Source organism: Cucurbita pepo, chromosome 5, assembly GCF_057944985.1.
Source record: "Cucurbita pepo subsp. pepo isolate OVF chromosome 5, ASM5794498v1, whole genome shotgun sequence".
Lineage (NCBI taxonomy): Eukaryota > Viridiplantae > Streptophyta > Magnoliopsida > Cucurbitales > Cucurbitaceae > Cucurbita > Cucurbita pepo.
This window is the reverse complement of record NC_141802.1, coordinates 3,095,374-3,110,282: the sequence shown is the minus strand read 5'-3', so window position 1 is coordinate 3,110,282 and position 14,909 is coordinate 3,095,374. Positions and strand designations below refer to the sequence as shown.

Genomic DNA, 14,909 nt, shown 5'->3' with positions numbered 1-14,909 from the left:
CGCTAACACACCACTCGATACTTGACTCTGATACCATTTGTATCCGTCCAAACCCACCGTTAGCAAATATTGTTCATTTTGATCCGTTACGCATCACCTTTAGCCTCCTGTTAGGGAGAGATTTCACATAATTATAAGAAAATGTTTTGTTCCCCTCTCCAATCGATGTGGGATTTCACACGACTTGACGTTATTTTTTTAAGGTAAAAAACCGAGCATTCATTGACATGTTCAACTGTTTAGAATAGTTGCCGTTTTAATACACGAATGAAGTAGAAGCATCATATGATAGACTAAAAGAATGACAAATATTTCTTACTATCACTAAGAACTGAAGTTTCAAATGTAACATAAAAAACGTCATCATAACTCATTCTTGGGAGCTTTCCATGCTTTCCTACAATAAAACGGAAAACAATCGATCGAACACACGAGTCAAACAACAGTCATGAAGCATTTACAATATTTCGTTCTTCACATTTCGAACCTCGAACCGTGCCAAGTTTCACTTTTTTGCTGGCATGTCTTCCTCAGTCTTCCAAACAACATCCTCTAGAGAAGTGGAGAGGTTTTTGTAGAACTGCAAAGATAATACATAACCATATAGTTTAAAGAAAGGACACGTGTATAGCTCGAGTTGGGTAAATTATGATCCTAAACCTATCATGTATATCATATATGGACAAAGAACGAAGAACGAAGAACGATGAACGATGAACGATGAACGATGAACGATGAACGATGAATGATGAACGAAGAACGATGAACGATGAACGATGAACGATGAACGAAGAACGAAGAACGATGAACTAAGAACGAAGAACGATGAACGAAGAACGAAGAACGAAGAACGAAGAACGATGAACTAAGAACGAAGAACGATGAACGATGAACGATGAACTAAGAACGAAGAACGAAGAACGAAGAACGATGAACGATGAACGATTTTCATACTAGTAAAGGAAGTACCTTGTGAAACTCTAAAGTGTCCCCCTTGGCTTTTCGCATCTCAACCACATGAACAGAAGGTGCCACTTGCAAAATCTGTTCAAGAATGAGAAACAAAAAAAAGGTATTAGATTAACGCAAATTCTCTCTCAAGAACACAATGCTTCATCATTTTAATACCTCTGTGGCAACATTAAGGTTTCCCTTCCGACCCGCTTTCACATTTTCGAGTCTCATCTGTAAGAGAAACAACACGATCGTTCTTATTATAAGGTATCGATCACCCAAAACTAAGAATCCATTTGATAACCATTTGATTTTCGAAAACTGCGTTTGTTCTCTTAGCTCACCTTGTAATTTTTCTTCTGCACATCAAAACCAAGAGGTTTGGCAGCTTCTTCAATCTTATTTACAATTTCATTAGCTGAGCATTTCGAGGTGAACCTGGTTTCTCTCTTGAATTCCTGCACCAACAACAAGATAATCCAATTCTCATCAGGGTGAAAATGCACAAATCCATAGCTAATAATACAAAAATGTTTATAAAAACATGACCCAGTTGAGAGCTCCAAGTGAAACAGAAACTTGCAGCATTATTTGCTTTAAAGGCTTTTTCCCAGCAAGAAAAGATACATAAATATAAGAAATACGCCATAAAATTTTCACGATGGCACTAGAGATGTTCACAGGGTGAAATGGGGTCGAGGGTTCCCCGTCCTAAGGAAAATGGATATCTCTCGATGGCACGGTCGAGAGTTTTCTTCCATTTATTCCTCCTTCAGCTAACATCTTTCACCATGGGTTGATCAAGATGGGAAGGCCTCATCCAAGAAGATCGAGCACAGTTAGCAGCTTGAAGCAATTCTTGAGTGATCATCGCTATCCTATTATTGTAATTTTCAATTGCCTTGCCCTCTCCCCCTAAAAGGGTATATAATAAACCTTCAGGCCTTGTGAGATCCCACACTAGTTGGGAAGGAGAATGAAGCATTCTTTATAAGGGTGTGGAAACCTCTCCCTAATAGACGTGTTCTAAAAACCTTGAGAGGAAGCCCGAAAAGGAAAACCCAGAGAGGACAATATCTGCTAGCGGTGGGCTTGAGTTGTAACAAATGGTATTAGAGCCAGACACCGGACAATGTGTCAATGAGGAGGTTGAGCCCCTAAGGGGGTAGACACGAGGCGGTGTGCCAGCAAGGATATTGGGCCTCGAATGGGAGTGGATTGGGGGTCCCACATCAATTGGAGAAAGGAACGAGTGCTAGCGAGGACGCTGGGTCCCGAAGAGGGGGGATTGCGAGATCCCACATCAATTGGGGAGGAGAACGAAGCATTCTTTATAAGGGTGTGGAAACCTCTCGCTAGTAGACGTGTTCTAAAAACCTTGAGAGTAAGCCCGAAAAGGAAAGCCCAGAGAGGACAATATCTGTTAGCGGTGGGCTTGGGTTGTTACAAATGGTATTAGAGACAGATACGGGCGATGTGCAAGCGAGGAGGCTGAGCTCCAAAGGGGGTGGACACGAGGCGGTGTGCCAGCAAGGACACTGGGCCCTAAAGGGGGTGAATTGGGGATCCCAAAAGAACGAGTGCCAGCGAGGACGCTGGGCCCCGAAGGGGGGTGGATTGTGAGATCCCACATCGGTTCGGGAGGAGAACGAAGCATTCTTTATAAGGGTGTGGAAACCTCTCCCTAATAGACACGTTTTAAAAACCTCAAGGGTATACTCGAAAGAGAAAGCCCAAAGAGGACAATATCTGCTAGCGGTGGGCTTGAGCTTGGGCTGTTACAAGCATATTAGTATATAAAATAGTGTCGGTTCTTGAAACGTACTGGGCAAAAAAGTAAGCTCACAATCAATTTAAGATGGGATACAACAGTAGCAACTGAGGCAAACAATACTCAATGTTCATGCTTGGAAAAATGCAAACCTGTTCTGTACCAAACAAATTTTCCAGGTTGAGCCCCTTCGACATTGAAATTAACTCGAACGCGTTCATGGCTACAGGTTGTTCTTCCTTCTTCTCTGTCACATGGTGCTCCTGGAAAAGAATTCATCGATAATGAGAAACCATGAACGATGTTATAATACTCATAACGAAATCAAATTTGACATACTTCTGAATCTTTGAAGACTGCTTCTACATCATCTAAGTTCGCAATCTTAGGCTCCTCGAAAACCGGGGGCTTATAATCTTTCTTAAACCATTCATCTTCCAAAATTTCTGGTACGGTGATGCGCTGCAATAGAAGAAAATCAGACGTGTAATCCAGAAACATAGTAGTCGACACTCGAAGCATAGTACTTACAGTCATTGGGTTTGGATCCAAAATTCGAGCGATCAATTTCATGGCATCTAAAGAAAGCCATGGAGGACAAGTAAATTCAGCGGCCGAGATCTGCAAAGAATCGAAGTGAATGCTGAAGAATGCAAAGAGAAGTAGAATCGAATGGCGAAAAAGAAAAAGAAAAAAATGAGGTAAAAAAATGCTCACCTTTTTATAAAGGTTTATGATATTAGAATCATCAAAAGGCAAGTAACCTGCAAGCAGTACAAAGAGTATGACTCCACATGACCATAAGTCTGCAGTCGCTCCATCATAGCCTCTATCGTTAAGGACCTAAATAACGAAACGTTCATTACAACACTTGTAGTTATGAATGCGTAAAGATATAAGACGTTTACGAAGCATCGATACCTCAGGAGCAACATAGTTAGGAGTTCCACAAGTAGTGTGAAGCAGGCCATCGTCCTACCAATTAAACGTTTTAGGAGAAGAATTAAAGAGTTTTTAGAGCACCAAAGACGCCTCAATAGCACACCGGTCGGAGTTCTTCTTATTTTGTCATAGATTACAAAAGGGAAGGGGAATAATGATATGTGACGTGCAAGCCCACCGGTCGGAGTTCTTCTTATTTTGTCATTTGATACAAGAAGTTCCATTGTTATATATAAATTCCTAAACGGCTAAGAAGAATTATAGAGGCTACGACGGTGCAAGCCCACCGCTAGCTGAATGTTTGTTCCCCTCTTCAACCAATGTGAGAACTCACAATCCACCCCCTTGGGGGTCAGCGTCCTCGCTGACACACCGCTCGTGTCTGACTTTGATACCATTTGTAAAACTCAAGCCCACCGCTAGCAGATATTATCCGCTTTGGCCCGTTATATATCACCGTCAGCCTCACATTTTTAAAATGCGTCAATTAGGAAGAGGTTTCCACACCCTTATGAGGAATGCTTCGTTCCCCTCTCCAACCGATGTGGGATCTCACAATCCATCCCCTTGGGGGCCCAGCGTCTTCGCTGGTACACTACCCGTGTCTGGCTCTGATGCCATTTGTAACAGTCCTAGGCCCACCGCTAGCAGATACTGTTCGCTTTGGCCCATTACATATCGCCGTCAGCCTAACGGTTTTAAAATGCGTTTGTTAGGGAGAGGTTTCCACACCCTTATAAGGAATGCTTCGTTCCCCTCTCCAACCGATGTAGGATCTCACATTCCATCACCCCGACATGTTTTCAATGTTCGATTTCCAGACCAACACACTAAACAGCAGGAAAGAAGATCAAATTTAAACCAAAAGAAAAATGGAATGTTGAAACGCATCTTACCTTAACTTGTTGTGACAGTGCACTCAATCCAAAATCAGACACTTTAAGATTTCCTTTGGCATCTAACAATAGATTTTCAGGCTGCAAACAAGAACCATCATGGTGATAAACTCATAGATTATTCAACATTTTTCATACTCGATTTCAAGAACTTAGTGGCACGATACCTTAAGATCCCTATGGTAAACACCTCTGCTATGACAATAATCAACCGCGTTTATAAGTTGCTGGAAATATCGCCGTGCCTCACTTTCGGTCATCCGTCCATGATTTACCTTCAATATTAGTAGAAGAAGGTTTAATATTTCATTTAAATATGAAAAGTTAACAATATACCAAGGTCCAAAGAATGGTGAATTTGGGTCTTTCTATTTGCGTTTCTTGTCTTTTTCCTCCCCGACCCGTCTCTTTTCCTAGTTACAGTTTCTACCATCTTGGATCGGGGCCTTGAAAAACTTAAAACGAGCACTCATAACTTAATAGAGAGAAGTTAGAACGGATATTCCTAAGAAATGGAATAATACTCACAATTTTATCAAAAAGTTCGCCTCCGGTAACGAACTCCAAAACAATGAATATCTTTGTTTTGCTCCCCATAACCTGAAAATCAAGAGAACTGTTAGGAAAAATAGCTTCACACAAGAATATGTATCAGATAACTGCTGAGAGCACTTCTGAGAATCATTTTAAGAAAATGGCCACAGAAGAAAATCGAGCGCTCTCCATTTTCCAATAACGCTTTCGAATTGCAAAAACTACCTCTAAACATAGCATTTTAGAGAGAGAAAGAGAAGTACCTCGAACAATTGGACGACATGTGGATGCTTTATTAGTTTCATTGTCGCTATTTCCCGCTTGATCTGTAAAAAGCATTAGAAAGAATCCTTAACTTTTCTCTCAACTCAAAGAACTTCCAATATCTAAAAGAACGATAAAGAATCAGTCCCATGCCGCCTTTCTTATTTTTCGACCCTCTTTTTCCCTTATCGGACGTGGGTTCTTCCTTTTGTTGGGAGAAGGTGGGGTTGGGGCGGTCGTAGAAGATGTTGAAAACGAAGATCAAGAAGAAAGGAAGTTCATAATATGAAGGCCACTCAACACACAGAGGACTCACTGATTCAGAGAAGCCATTGTTAAACTACAACTCAGCCAAAAAAACTAAAGCAGATATCAGTTTCTCTCTCACGGGTGAGCTTTTAGATTAACTCAAACGGCAACAAGTTTTGTAGCAAGCTTGCCTTTTCACCATTACGTGGCGTATTTGACTTGAAACAAACAAAATAACTTTTAAAGGCAGAGACAACCGAGGACGAGATTTGAGAGTTGATTACAATTCTTTTGGATTGGGGTCGGTTGTAGCTAGCGCACGAGCTCTTTTCGATGGTATAGCCTCGTATATTCATTCATTTTTATCAACGAAAGCTTGATATAATCATCATATAAGCATTTGGTGAATGACATTAAGAGAAAAAACAAAGCAATTTAGAACAATATAAGAGAACCTGTTCAGCCATCTTGTGCTTCAGAACTTTCTCCTTGTCAAGGATCTTTATTGCTACATGTTCCCCATTTTCAGAATTTTTGGCTATTTTCACTTTTGCAAATGTACCCTCACCAATCGTTCGACCGATTTCATATTTTCCAACAAGACGCTTCACTTTCGGTTGGTTTACGCCCGATCTTCTCATGGCTGTAAATCCTTCTAAACCTCCCTCTAAACAAATGGATATCAAACATAAGTATTCAATATTACTTAAACGAACTAAGTCACTTGAGGAGTAAACAAATGGACAAAACATGTACTCTTGACAACAGTTCCAATCAAACTAGCTAAGCAACGATGCATCGGTCGAAATAACCGAGCAGCTATCGATTCCTAGTTATTGCTAAATATCTACTCACCTTGAACACAACAACCACAAGTGTGCAGCACTCCTTAAGCTTATGCAGGTTCAAATGTATAGCAAAATGATACAAAAATCGTTCCTAAAGAGAAAAGAAACAAAAGGGATTAGTTTATTTTGCAGCAACTAAAATCTAAGAAGATTGTTCCAAAAAAAAGGATAAACTAATGATTAGAACAACCAAACATGAAAATCAAGATAAACTAAACTCTACCCAGTTCCTTAAATCTCACAAATTCATCAAAGAAGCTAAAGAAACACAAATCCCAGTACCAGAAACTCAAGATCCGATGCAAATCTCCAAATCGAGCTCAAGATCCTCAAAGAAGCAAATATAAACAAGGGAAATCAAGGGAAGTTTTGTAAGTAGAAAAGAACAAAAGAATAATCAAAGGAAAGCAATGTGTGAATGAATCGAGTTAGCAATAGGTATGTACAGCAGGAGATGAATAGAGAAAAGAATTGAGAGAAATCTATGAGAAAAAACAAAGAAGATGAGAAAAAAAAAACATACAGATAGTGAAGATAAGGATGAGAGGGTTATGTAGTAGCCGCTTGAGGGAAAAATTAACGACCTCTGAGATTACTCAAAGGCCAAATTCTGAAGAAAAGAGAAGCAGAAGACAGACAGAGAAGCTCGCCCTCACCTGCTCAACCACTGGACTTATTAGGCAGAGCGATTATTGGAAGAGGACAAAGCATCTTCTCCTAACATGATCGACCATTATCCCTTTTACCCATTTCAGAGAAACCCAAATCAAAGTTAATGAAAAGGGGACGGTCCCTTTGATTTGGACCACCTCTTGGGAGCAGAAAACCTGGTTCCACTGTGCGTGTGTGTGTGGCGGAGCTTTTGAATTGGCTCGGACCAAAAATACGAAATCCTCGGTTGATCTTAGTCGGCGGATCCTTATCAAGCTCTTAATAAACTTCACTTAATACGGAATTTAGTGGCTGCAAATTGGGTCCTACGTCATTAATGCTACTTATTACGGATTTTTCTGAAATGGGTATACATTCCTTCCGTCTCTGTCTCATGAATTATGGGAGTTGTTAAGGCTTTGACATTCTCCATTAATAAAATACTGATCGAATTTGGGAGAAATTGGATGGAAAACAAGGGGACTTTTGGAGTGGAGTTATTAATTGAACATGTATTGCCGCGATCAGAACTGAAAACGAGGAGTTAATTAAGTAAAACGTAGATTAGTGATATCAAACAAGCCGTAAGAACTAAAATCAATTCCAAACTCTTGCAGCAAAAAGCTGACATGATTATCATCAGCTTGTGTTTGAATTTACAATTTTGTACAGAACCAGAGCAGTTATTTACCATTCCTACCCCTCTCTCGCCGTCTCTAGATATTTTGAGTTTAAATTAAGCTAAATTATAAATATTAAATGAAAAATCATTATAACCGTGACTCAGATATTTATCTAAATTAAGCTAAAATCATTATATATGAATTTAAATTAAGGCTAAATTATAAATAACTAAATAAATTCTCTAACTTACTTCTTTCTTTAATTTATATTTATAAATTATAAATTATATATGAATTTAAAACTATCATTAAATAAAAATTGATTAAAATATATTACAATTGTTTTAAAACTATCATTATAATAAAAATTCTTTAGAATATATTACAAATATTCTAAAACTATCATTATAACAAAAAAATAAACGTTAAAATATAAAACAATAAATTAATGTGATGGTGACTGAAATATTTATCCGAATTAAGTATAAAATAATAACATTTAGACATGTTTTTTTTTCATTTGATATTTTAATAATTTTTCTATTTTAACATTAGTTTTAAAATATTTATAAGATTAAAGTAATACACAAAATTTTAAAAAAAAATTGATAATTTATTATTTGAATAATTTCCCCTCTTTTGATTATTAAATTTTTTATTTGTAATTTTATATAGTCACTTTTCTGATGTTATGTCAAACTAAATAATATTTATCTAACCAAAATGACATAACATTATTTGGTTAATGGAATCTACATATAACTTTTTTTATTTTCTTTTTCATTATTTATCTCTTTAGAAACATTATATTATCCATTGCAATAAGACACTCTATAAAAATAAAAAAAAATAAAAAAAATAAAAAAAAAAAGCATTATCATTTAAAATAAATTAAACAATATTATTTTATTAACTCTAATAATTATAGATGTTTTGTAAATTTGTAATTTGTTTCTTTTAAAATATATTTTTTAATTAATTTTGATTAAAAAATTATTTATTTCAATCAATTTCAAATAAATAAATAGCTTAAGGTACTTCATTCACATTACTCTAGGTCATTTTCACATTATAAGAGTCCCGTCGAATTTGTCCAAACCAAGTTGCATTAAGATGAGAAAAAAAGGAAAATAAGGAAAGCAATAAATGCAAAAGCTAAATACACAAATGTGACCACCAATGTGACCAACTCTACCAAACGACTCAAACGAGCTATCAATTAACCTTATAGTCACTTTCCGTGACAAAAGTAGCATTGCTCGCTAATCTTGAATTATAAGGTTGAGGTTAAAAAAAAGACACTTATTATTCAACTAGGTATCACGAATATCTTTGATGCGTTCTTCATTGAAAAACTAACTTGAACATGGCTCAAATAGTACCCGAACAAAAATCCAAGTTTGAACTTGTATAATTATTTTCTAAGTTTGGTTCATCAGAAATCTAGTATAGCACATTACAAGTTCAAGTTCAAGGTGAAAAAAGTGATAAACCATACCATGTTTGAGGCTAAAATCGACATACTTCCCCATCGGGATTATTCGATGAGGCTCAATATACTCGGTTGCTGACAGTTTGATAGAGGGATTTCAACTGGGTGTTCCATTTATCTATGGCAGTATACTTCTTCATTCCCTTTGACCTGCAGGGGGTGGGGTGGGTTACCAATTTCACATTATGTTCTTACTTTTTCTGCATCATTTGAAGAAACGGGGCTGGAAAGAACATACCTGTCACCACGCTCCAAAAGACGGTTGACTTGATCGATGTGGCCATCAATGCGATTATCCAGGATTAGTGATACTAATAATTGCTCAACATCTTTCTCCGGCACATTAAGTTCCTGATGAAGTAGAAGCAATTTAGTATTTTCCTTTTTCTTTCGGGGACGTGGGGAAATTAACACCGCATTCAGAAACCTCCACACACAGGACATTGTGCAAGTTGTGCAAGGTTTGGTAAGTTCCAACGACACCGCATTATCAAAGAAATTGTGCAAGTTGGTTTAAAAAATGAACAGGAAAAGGACACACACACACAAGTAAAGCTGTCACCTTTGAAATAAATGGAATCCGAATTCTTGTGTAAGGCTTGATAAGTTTGAGCAACACTTGGGTTCTGACATTCTTCAACAGATCTTCAATGTAATTCCGAATGAATGGATCGTCCATTATTGTTTTCCTATTGCTCTGTGAAAAGAACATTTAAATCAAAAATTATTGTTTTTGTAACGGCCCAAATCCACCCCTTTTGGGCTTTCTAGGGGAAGGTTTCCACACCCTTATAAATGGTGGTTTGTTCTCCTCCCCAAACAATGTGGGACATCACAATCCACCCCTCTTCGGGCCCAGCGTCCTCGCCGGCACTCTCTCCTTCCTCCAATCGATATGGGACAGCCCACAAATCCACCCCCCTTTGGGGCCCAGCATTCTTACAGGCACACCGCCTCGTGTCTACCCCCCTTCGGAGAACAACGAGAAGGCTGGCACATCGTCCAATGTCTGGCTCGGATACCATTTGTAACGACCCAAATCTACCGCTAGCAGATATTGTCCTCTTTGGGCTTTTTCCCTTTTGGGCTTCCCTCAAGGCTTTAAAACACGTCTACGAAGGGAAGGTTTCTACACCCTTATAAATGGTGGTTTGTTCTCCTCCCCAAAATGGTGGTTTGTTCTCCTCCCCACCAACGTGGACATCACATTTTTCCTATGCAGACATATATTTCTCCTTCACACAGTTACCTTAAGAATTTTCTCAAACTCAAGTATCTCATTCCTTTGGTACGCAGCAATAAGATTGGTCATTGCCAAAATCTCGGGGTCATTTTTGTACCTGCAAATTAGATATCAGGGGGAGATCAAAAAGAAACTTAAAGCAGAATTTAATGGCTGAAACTTACGGTTTTGCCTCTTGACCATCAAATGGATTAACTTCAGATTCCATCAGCATATTAGCCAAGACTAGATATCTGGAGGGGGACTGAATGATTAGTTGGTATAAAGAGAAATAATTAAGATAAATTGATTGCTTGAATAGTGGATGCCTGAGACACAGCACAAGACACAGCACGAAACACAAGAGAACGAGAAAAAAACTATTTCCCGATTTAAATTTCACCAAATTTTGTTAGGATAGACATGGAAAAGGAAATGATAACAAGGTTTCTTCAATTAAGGCAATACTATGGGCCAGTTTCAAGTAATAGTAGGAATTTTAGAAGTAGAAAACAAAACAAATTCTGACTAGGCTAAATTGCATTAGTCAAATGCCAAGTTCTAATGCTAAGTAAACCTCAAAATAAAATGGAAATTTGAAATTAGTTCATCATCTTGATGCTTTGGGCGCAATCAAACAATTATAAATAATGGGTGGGGATGAATCTTGTATCACTTCCCCAGAAACCTAACATAGTCTACGTTTTTCTTTCTGCATCGTAGCATGCCATGGGGTCGCTGAAGTTTAGGGTTCTCATGTTGTATTTTTTATGCAGGAGTTCAATGCACAAATTTACTAAAATTCAGTTTTGTTTTAAATGTCTTGCAGTAACAAGGAATAAGTACAAAAGGAAAGCAGAAAGGGAGCATACTTCAGGCACTGGATACGCCTTTGATTCCCAGCTTCATCATAGTTCTTAAAAGCCTCAAAGAAATCAGTAGCTGCTTCTGGCCACTGACGCTCTGCCATGTGCATCTTTCCTCCACACTCCCGAATTATTCCCATAATTCGTGGATGGGGTATGGCCGACTTGATTGCAAGAGCCTTCTGGTATAATTGCTGCATCACAATACCAAGAAAATACAAGGCAAAAATATTCGAGATCAAAATAAAGCAATTATACAGCTAAAGAAGAGCTCATGGGAGTTCAACTAAGCATCTGAGATAGAAATAGAGGGATGACATACCAAGACAAATAGCAATAAAGAAAAGAGAATATGCAACTAATTATGCATTATAAAAATAAAAATAAAATAAAATAACTGGCCAAGGGATGGTTTTGATTGCATGACGCCAAATGGCTAGCCTGTAGCTTCCAGAGACACAAAACAAATATACCGAGAGATACACTGGAGAACAAAAAACCACCTAATTCAAACCAATCAAGGTAAACAACCTGTTCCAAGCACAATGAACAAAGGGACTAAAATACCTTTCCTGCAGTGCACCCTCTTCTCTTGGGCTTCCACAAGCTACTAAAATACCTACTTTATATCCGTGGCTTTCCCTAGATCTTTCAAAGGCTTCCTCTCCTCAGTTTCATGTCTCACTAGATTAAGAAGGAAATTAAAGTTCCTTGGGTAGGGCTAATACCTTTTTTTATTCGAACCTGGGATGTGTAGGAATGGCTGAATTTTATCCAACCAAAGCCAACAAGCTACGAACCCTTTCAGAGGTAAAGGTTAATACTATTACATTAATTTTAGAGGAAAGTTGGCTGCAAAGGAATTGTACTTCAGAGTGGTGGTGCGGGTGCTTGGTCTTTTAAAATCACTGAACTAAGAATGGAATGAACAAGAATGGTAGAGAATCAGTACCTTGAGCTTTTTGTTATTTTTAGTCTCTGTATACATCTGAATCTCAATTGCATATACCTCCAGCAGTTGACTTCCTTTCTTTTGATCATCTGTACCATCTTCTCTTTGACAGGACTTGTGGAGCTCCTTCAAAATCTAGAGGTGAAAATAAATTAATTAGATCGCTTAACATGCAAACAAATTTCTTTTATGAGAATAAATATAAAACACTGAAAATTAAAGTTACCTTAATCATACGACCATATTCACCAATATCAAACCAAATTTTGCAGAGTTTTAAATTAGTTTTGAACCAAAGCCTCTGCACCACAAGGAAGCAACAGAACATAAGCCATCATGTAATACAATGCATGAGATAGTAAAAGTAGAATCATTCACTTACCTCATTCTTTGCCTCTTCAAGGGCTTTCAAAGTGGTTTGATAAAATTCTTGCAAGAGACCAAAGCTCTGACTTGCTGATCCAGATACAAAATCCATGATGTTGTTTATACATTTCTCACTATAATTACGAGTCACTGCCGATTTTATATATGTCAGCATCACTCGATATGAATCCATCATTTCTTTGTACCTCCCCAGTCTATAATAAAGCTTGACAGTTTGCTTGAGAGCCTTGAAGCCCCTAGAAAATCCAAAAAAAAAAAAAAAAAAAAAAAAAAAACAAAACAAAAGGTCACAATAGCAGAGCTAGAACCGAGATATAATTCTAGGTAGATTGGAAAGAGAAAAGATAGTTTCATATATGATTGAATGCAACGTATCGAATCTTTCAAAAAAAGATATCAAGACCAACTAATGAGCTGTGGTCAAGTCATGAAAAAAACCTAAAAGGACATGACATCAACTATTATGAAGAATCCCAAGTCATATAGGATCAAAATCGACAATAGAAATTAGGATTCCTTTGATCCGAAGATTTCCATTTTCAGAAAGTATATAAGCCTCGTCCTTGAGAAGCTACACTACATGCTTGATTAGAAAATTAAAGTTAAACTAACTTAGGCGCCCCACTACGGTAAGAACTTATAAAACACAGCCAGTCACATTAAATGTCCAAAATGAATGAGTGAAAAATTATTGGATAGTGAATCTGTTGGAACCCATTTCCAGGAATCTAGCAAGCAGAAACAAAGAAATCAATACCAAACTTACCACTCTGCCTTCTCGGGTTCCATGCGTACCACCTCAGCAAACCCTGCAAGAGCTCCTTCGGGGTCCATTTCAACCAGACCTATTTGTGAAGAAATTGATAGGAAGGGAAGGCATAACAAGTGATTCAACATTGTATAGAGATGAGGTAAATAACAAAGATACAAATCATGTCCGAACGTAAGGACATAGACAAAGAAAAAGATGTTCAAAAGCTCAAGAAGAAAACTGGAGATGTTTACATGGGTGTGAGAGCCAATTCTTTTTAATTAGAAAATATTATGTTCTGAATAATTGTATGAATCTAGGGTGCCAGATAAAAAATTCCTGCCTTTTCAACAAACCAAACAATTTTCATTATAATCAAGAATCAGATTGTGTACAGTCTTAAGTAAAAGTTCTTCTTGATGAATTATAAATTTTTTTGGATTAATTTCCATAAAATTACGGGCAATATGAACGATTATCCAAACTCCCAAGTGATATTATGTCTTACAATTCTATATATTTAAAAGAACGGATATTATACGAAGGGCAACAAACAGCTCAAACAATTCCCATGTTCTATATAACCATTGTGTCCACCAAAAGCTCGAAGCAATTGGTTCTATGAAACTAGGCTTTGATGAGCAGGAATTGGATCGAATAGCTATCTAAAACAGGAACACATCATATGACAAAAAAAGAATGTAATTGCAAATCTTGAAGACAGAATTTCAGGTACCTTTAGAATTGTAGTATTGATTTTCAATATCAACGTCTTGCTCTTCAGGCTCATCGTCCGAGTATTCAAAACCATAATCTTCCATATCCGCATCTGCCCATACAGTTTAAGACATTAATTACTACACAAGCAAACTTAACTCTTTTCCAAGCGGTGTTCAAGAGAGAAGAAAATGAAGAAGAAACAACAACAAAGTCGAATTAAGATAAATTAATTATATGGGCATCAAAAAAGAACAAGCGCAAGATGAAAGAAGCCAGGTTTCCATGTGTAAGACAACAATTCAAACCATGAATGATGCATAATTCTTTGAAACAAGTTAATTACACTCGCAGAAACGAATCAAATTAAGAAAGAGGAAAAAGGGAAATGAAATGGCAGGCATTGCAAACGCGTCGATCAGCAGGAAGTCGAACAACTTACTAAAAAAAAACCTAAGCAAAGGCAGAATCCAAGAAAGAAACAAAAGAAAGAACAATGAAATAACGAGAGAGGGAAGAAGAAAAACCGGAACCCATGGTTGCGAGATTGGATTGCAAAGTGGAAGACGGAGAGCGGAGGCGATCGGTAGCAAGCAGCGGCGAGTAGTGAACGATCTACTGAAAGACGGAGTTCTTGGAGAGATTTTCTCAACAATTTAGCGAATCCGTTCCGTTGGTCACTCACTGTATCCTTCCGTTTGGATTTGGGAAAGAGACCCCTCTTAGCCCCCTTCATATAGAACTAGCCCTTTCCACTCCAACTCGAGCAGATGGCACTGCCCTCCTTCAA

General features: G+C 37.7%; 2 protein-coding genes across 2 annotated transcripts; both read right to left on the bottom strand.

Annotated features, from left to right (window-relative positions):
- Positions 1–291: 291 nt before the first annotated feature.
- Positions 292–6,975, bottom strand: CIPK3 (CBL-interacting protein kinase 3). The gene is made up of 16 exons (XM_023677425.2): positions 6,741–6,975; positions 6,466–6,549; positions 6,066–6,277; positions 5,361–5,423; positions 5,092–5,163; positions 4,731–4,838; positions 4,564–4,644; positions 3,647–3,700; positions 3,443–3,568; positions 3,257–3,346; positions 3,065–3,187; positions 2,878–2,988; positions 1,299–1,412; positions 1,129–1,185; positions 970–1,044; positions 292–580 (listed from the first exon to the last, which is right to left on the bottom strand). The coding sequence occupies exons 3-16, from the start codon at positions 6,249–6,251 to the stop codon at positions 506–508; spliced, it is 1,335 nt and encodes a 444-aa protein (XP_023533193.1). The 5' UTR covers positions 6,252–6,277; positions 6,466–6,549; positions 6,741–6,975; the 3' UTR covers positions 292–505.
- A 2,136-nt stretch (positions 6,976–9,111) lies between these two features.
- Positions 9,112–14,840, bottom strand: FUS12 (proteasome family protein). Its single transcript, XM_023677412.2, has 12 exons — positions 14,647–14,840; positions 14,139–14,231; positions 13,418–13,496; positions 12,647–12,887; positions 12,491–12,565; positions 12,265–12,399; positions 11,319–11,506; positions 10,632–10,700; positions 10,474–10,564; positions 9,787–9,921; positions 9,463–9,575; positions 9,112–9,374 (listed from the first exon to the last, which is right to left on the bottom strand). The coding sequence occupies exons 1-12, from the start codon at positions 14,654–14,656 to the stop codon at positions 9,284–9,286; spliced, it is 1,320 nt and encodes a 439-aa protein (XP_023533180.1). The 5' UTR covers positions 14,657–14,840; the 3' UTR covers positions 9,112–9,283.
- Positions 14,841–14,909: the final 69 nt, after the last annotated feature.

What these genes read in the sequence shown, in the direction of transcription:
- CIPK3 (XM_023677425.2), bottom strand. Translation starts at nt 6,251, where the DNA reads ATGAGAAGATCGGGCGTAAACCAACCGAAAGTGAAGCGTCTTGTTGGA. An exon ending in ATGTCGTCCAATTGTTCGAG is followed by an intron (nt 5,164 to 5,360) that starts GTACTTCTCTTT and finishes CTTGATTTTCAG; the next exon opens with GTTATGGGGAGCAAAACAAA. An exon ending in TCATAAACCTTTATAAAAAG is followed by an intron (nt 3,347 to 3,442) that starts GTGAGCATTTTT and finishes GATTCTTTGCAG; the next exon opens with ATCTCGGCCGCTGAATTTAC.
- FUS12 (XM_023677412.2), bottom strand. An exon ending in AAAATAACAAAAAGCTCAAG is followed by an intron (nt 11,507 to 12,264) that starts GTACTGATTCTC and finishes ATTGTGATGCAG; the next exon opens with CAATTATACCAGAAGGCTCT. An exon ending in AGGCGTATCCAGTGCCTGAA is followed by an intron (nt 10,701 to 11,318) that starts GTATGCTCCCTT and finishes GTCCCCCTCCAG; the next exon opens with ATATCTAGTCTTGGCTAATA.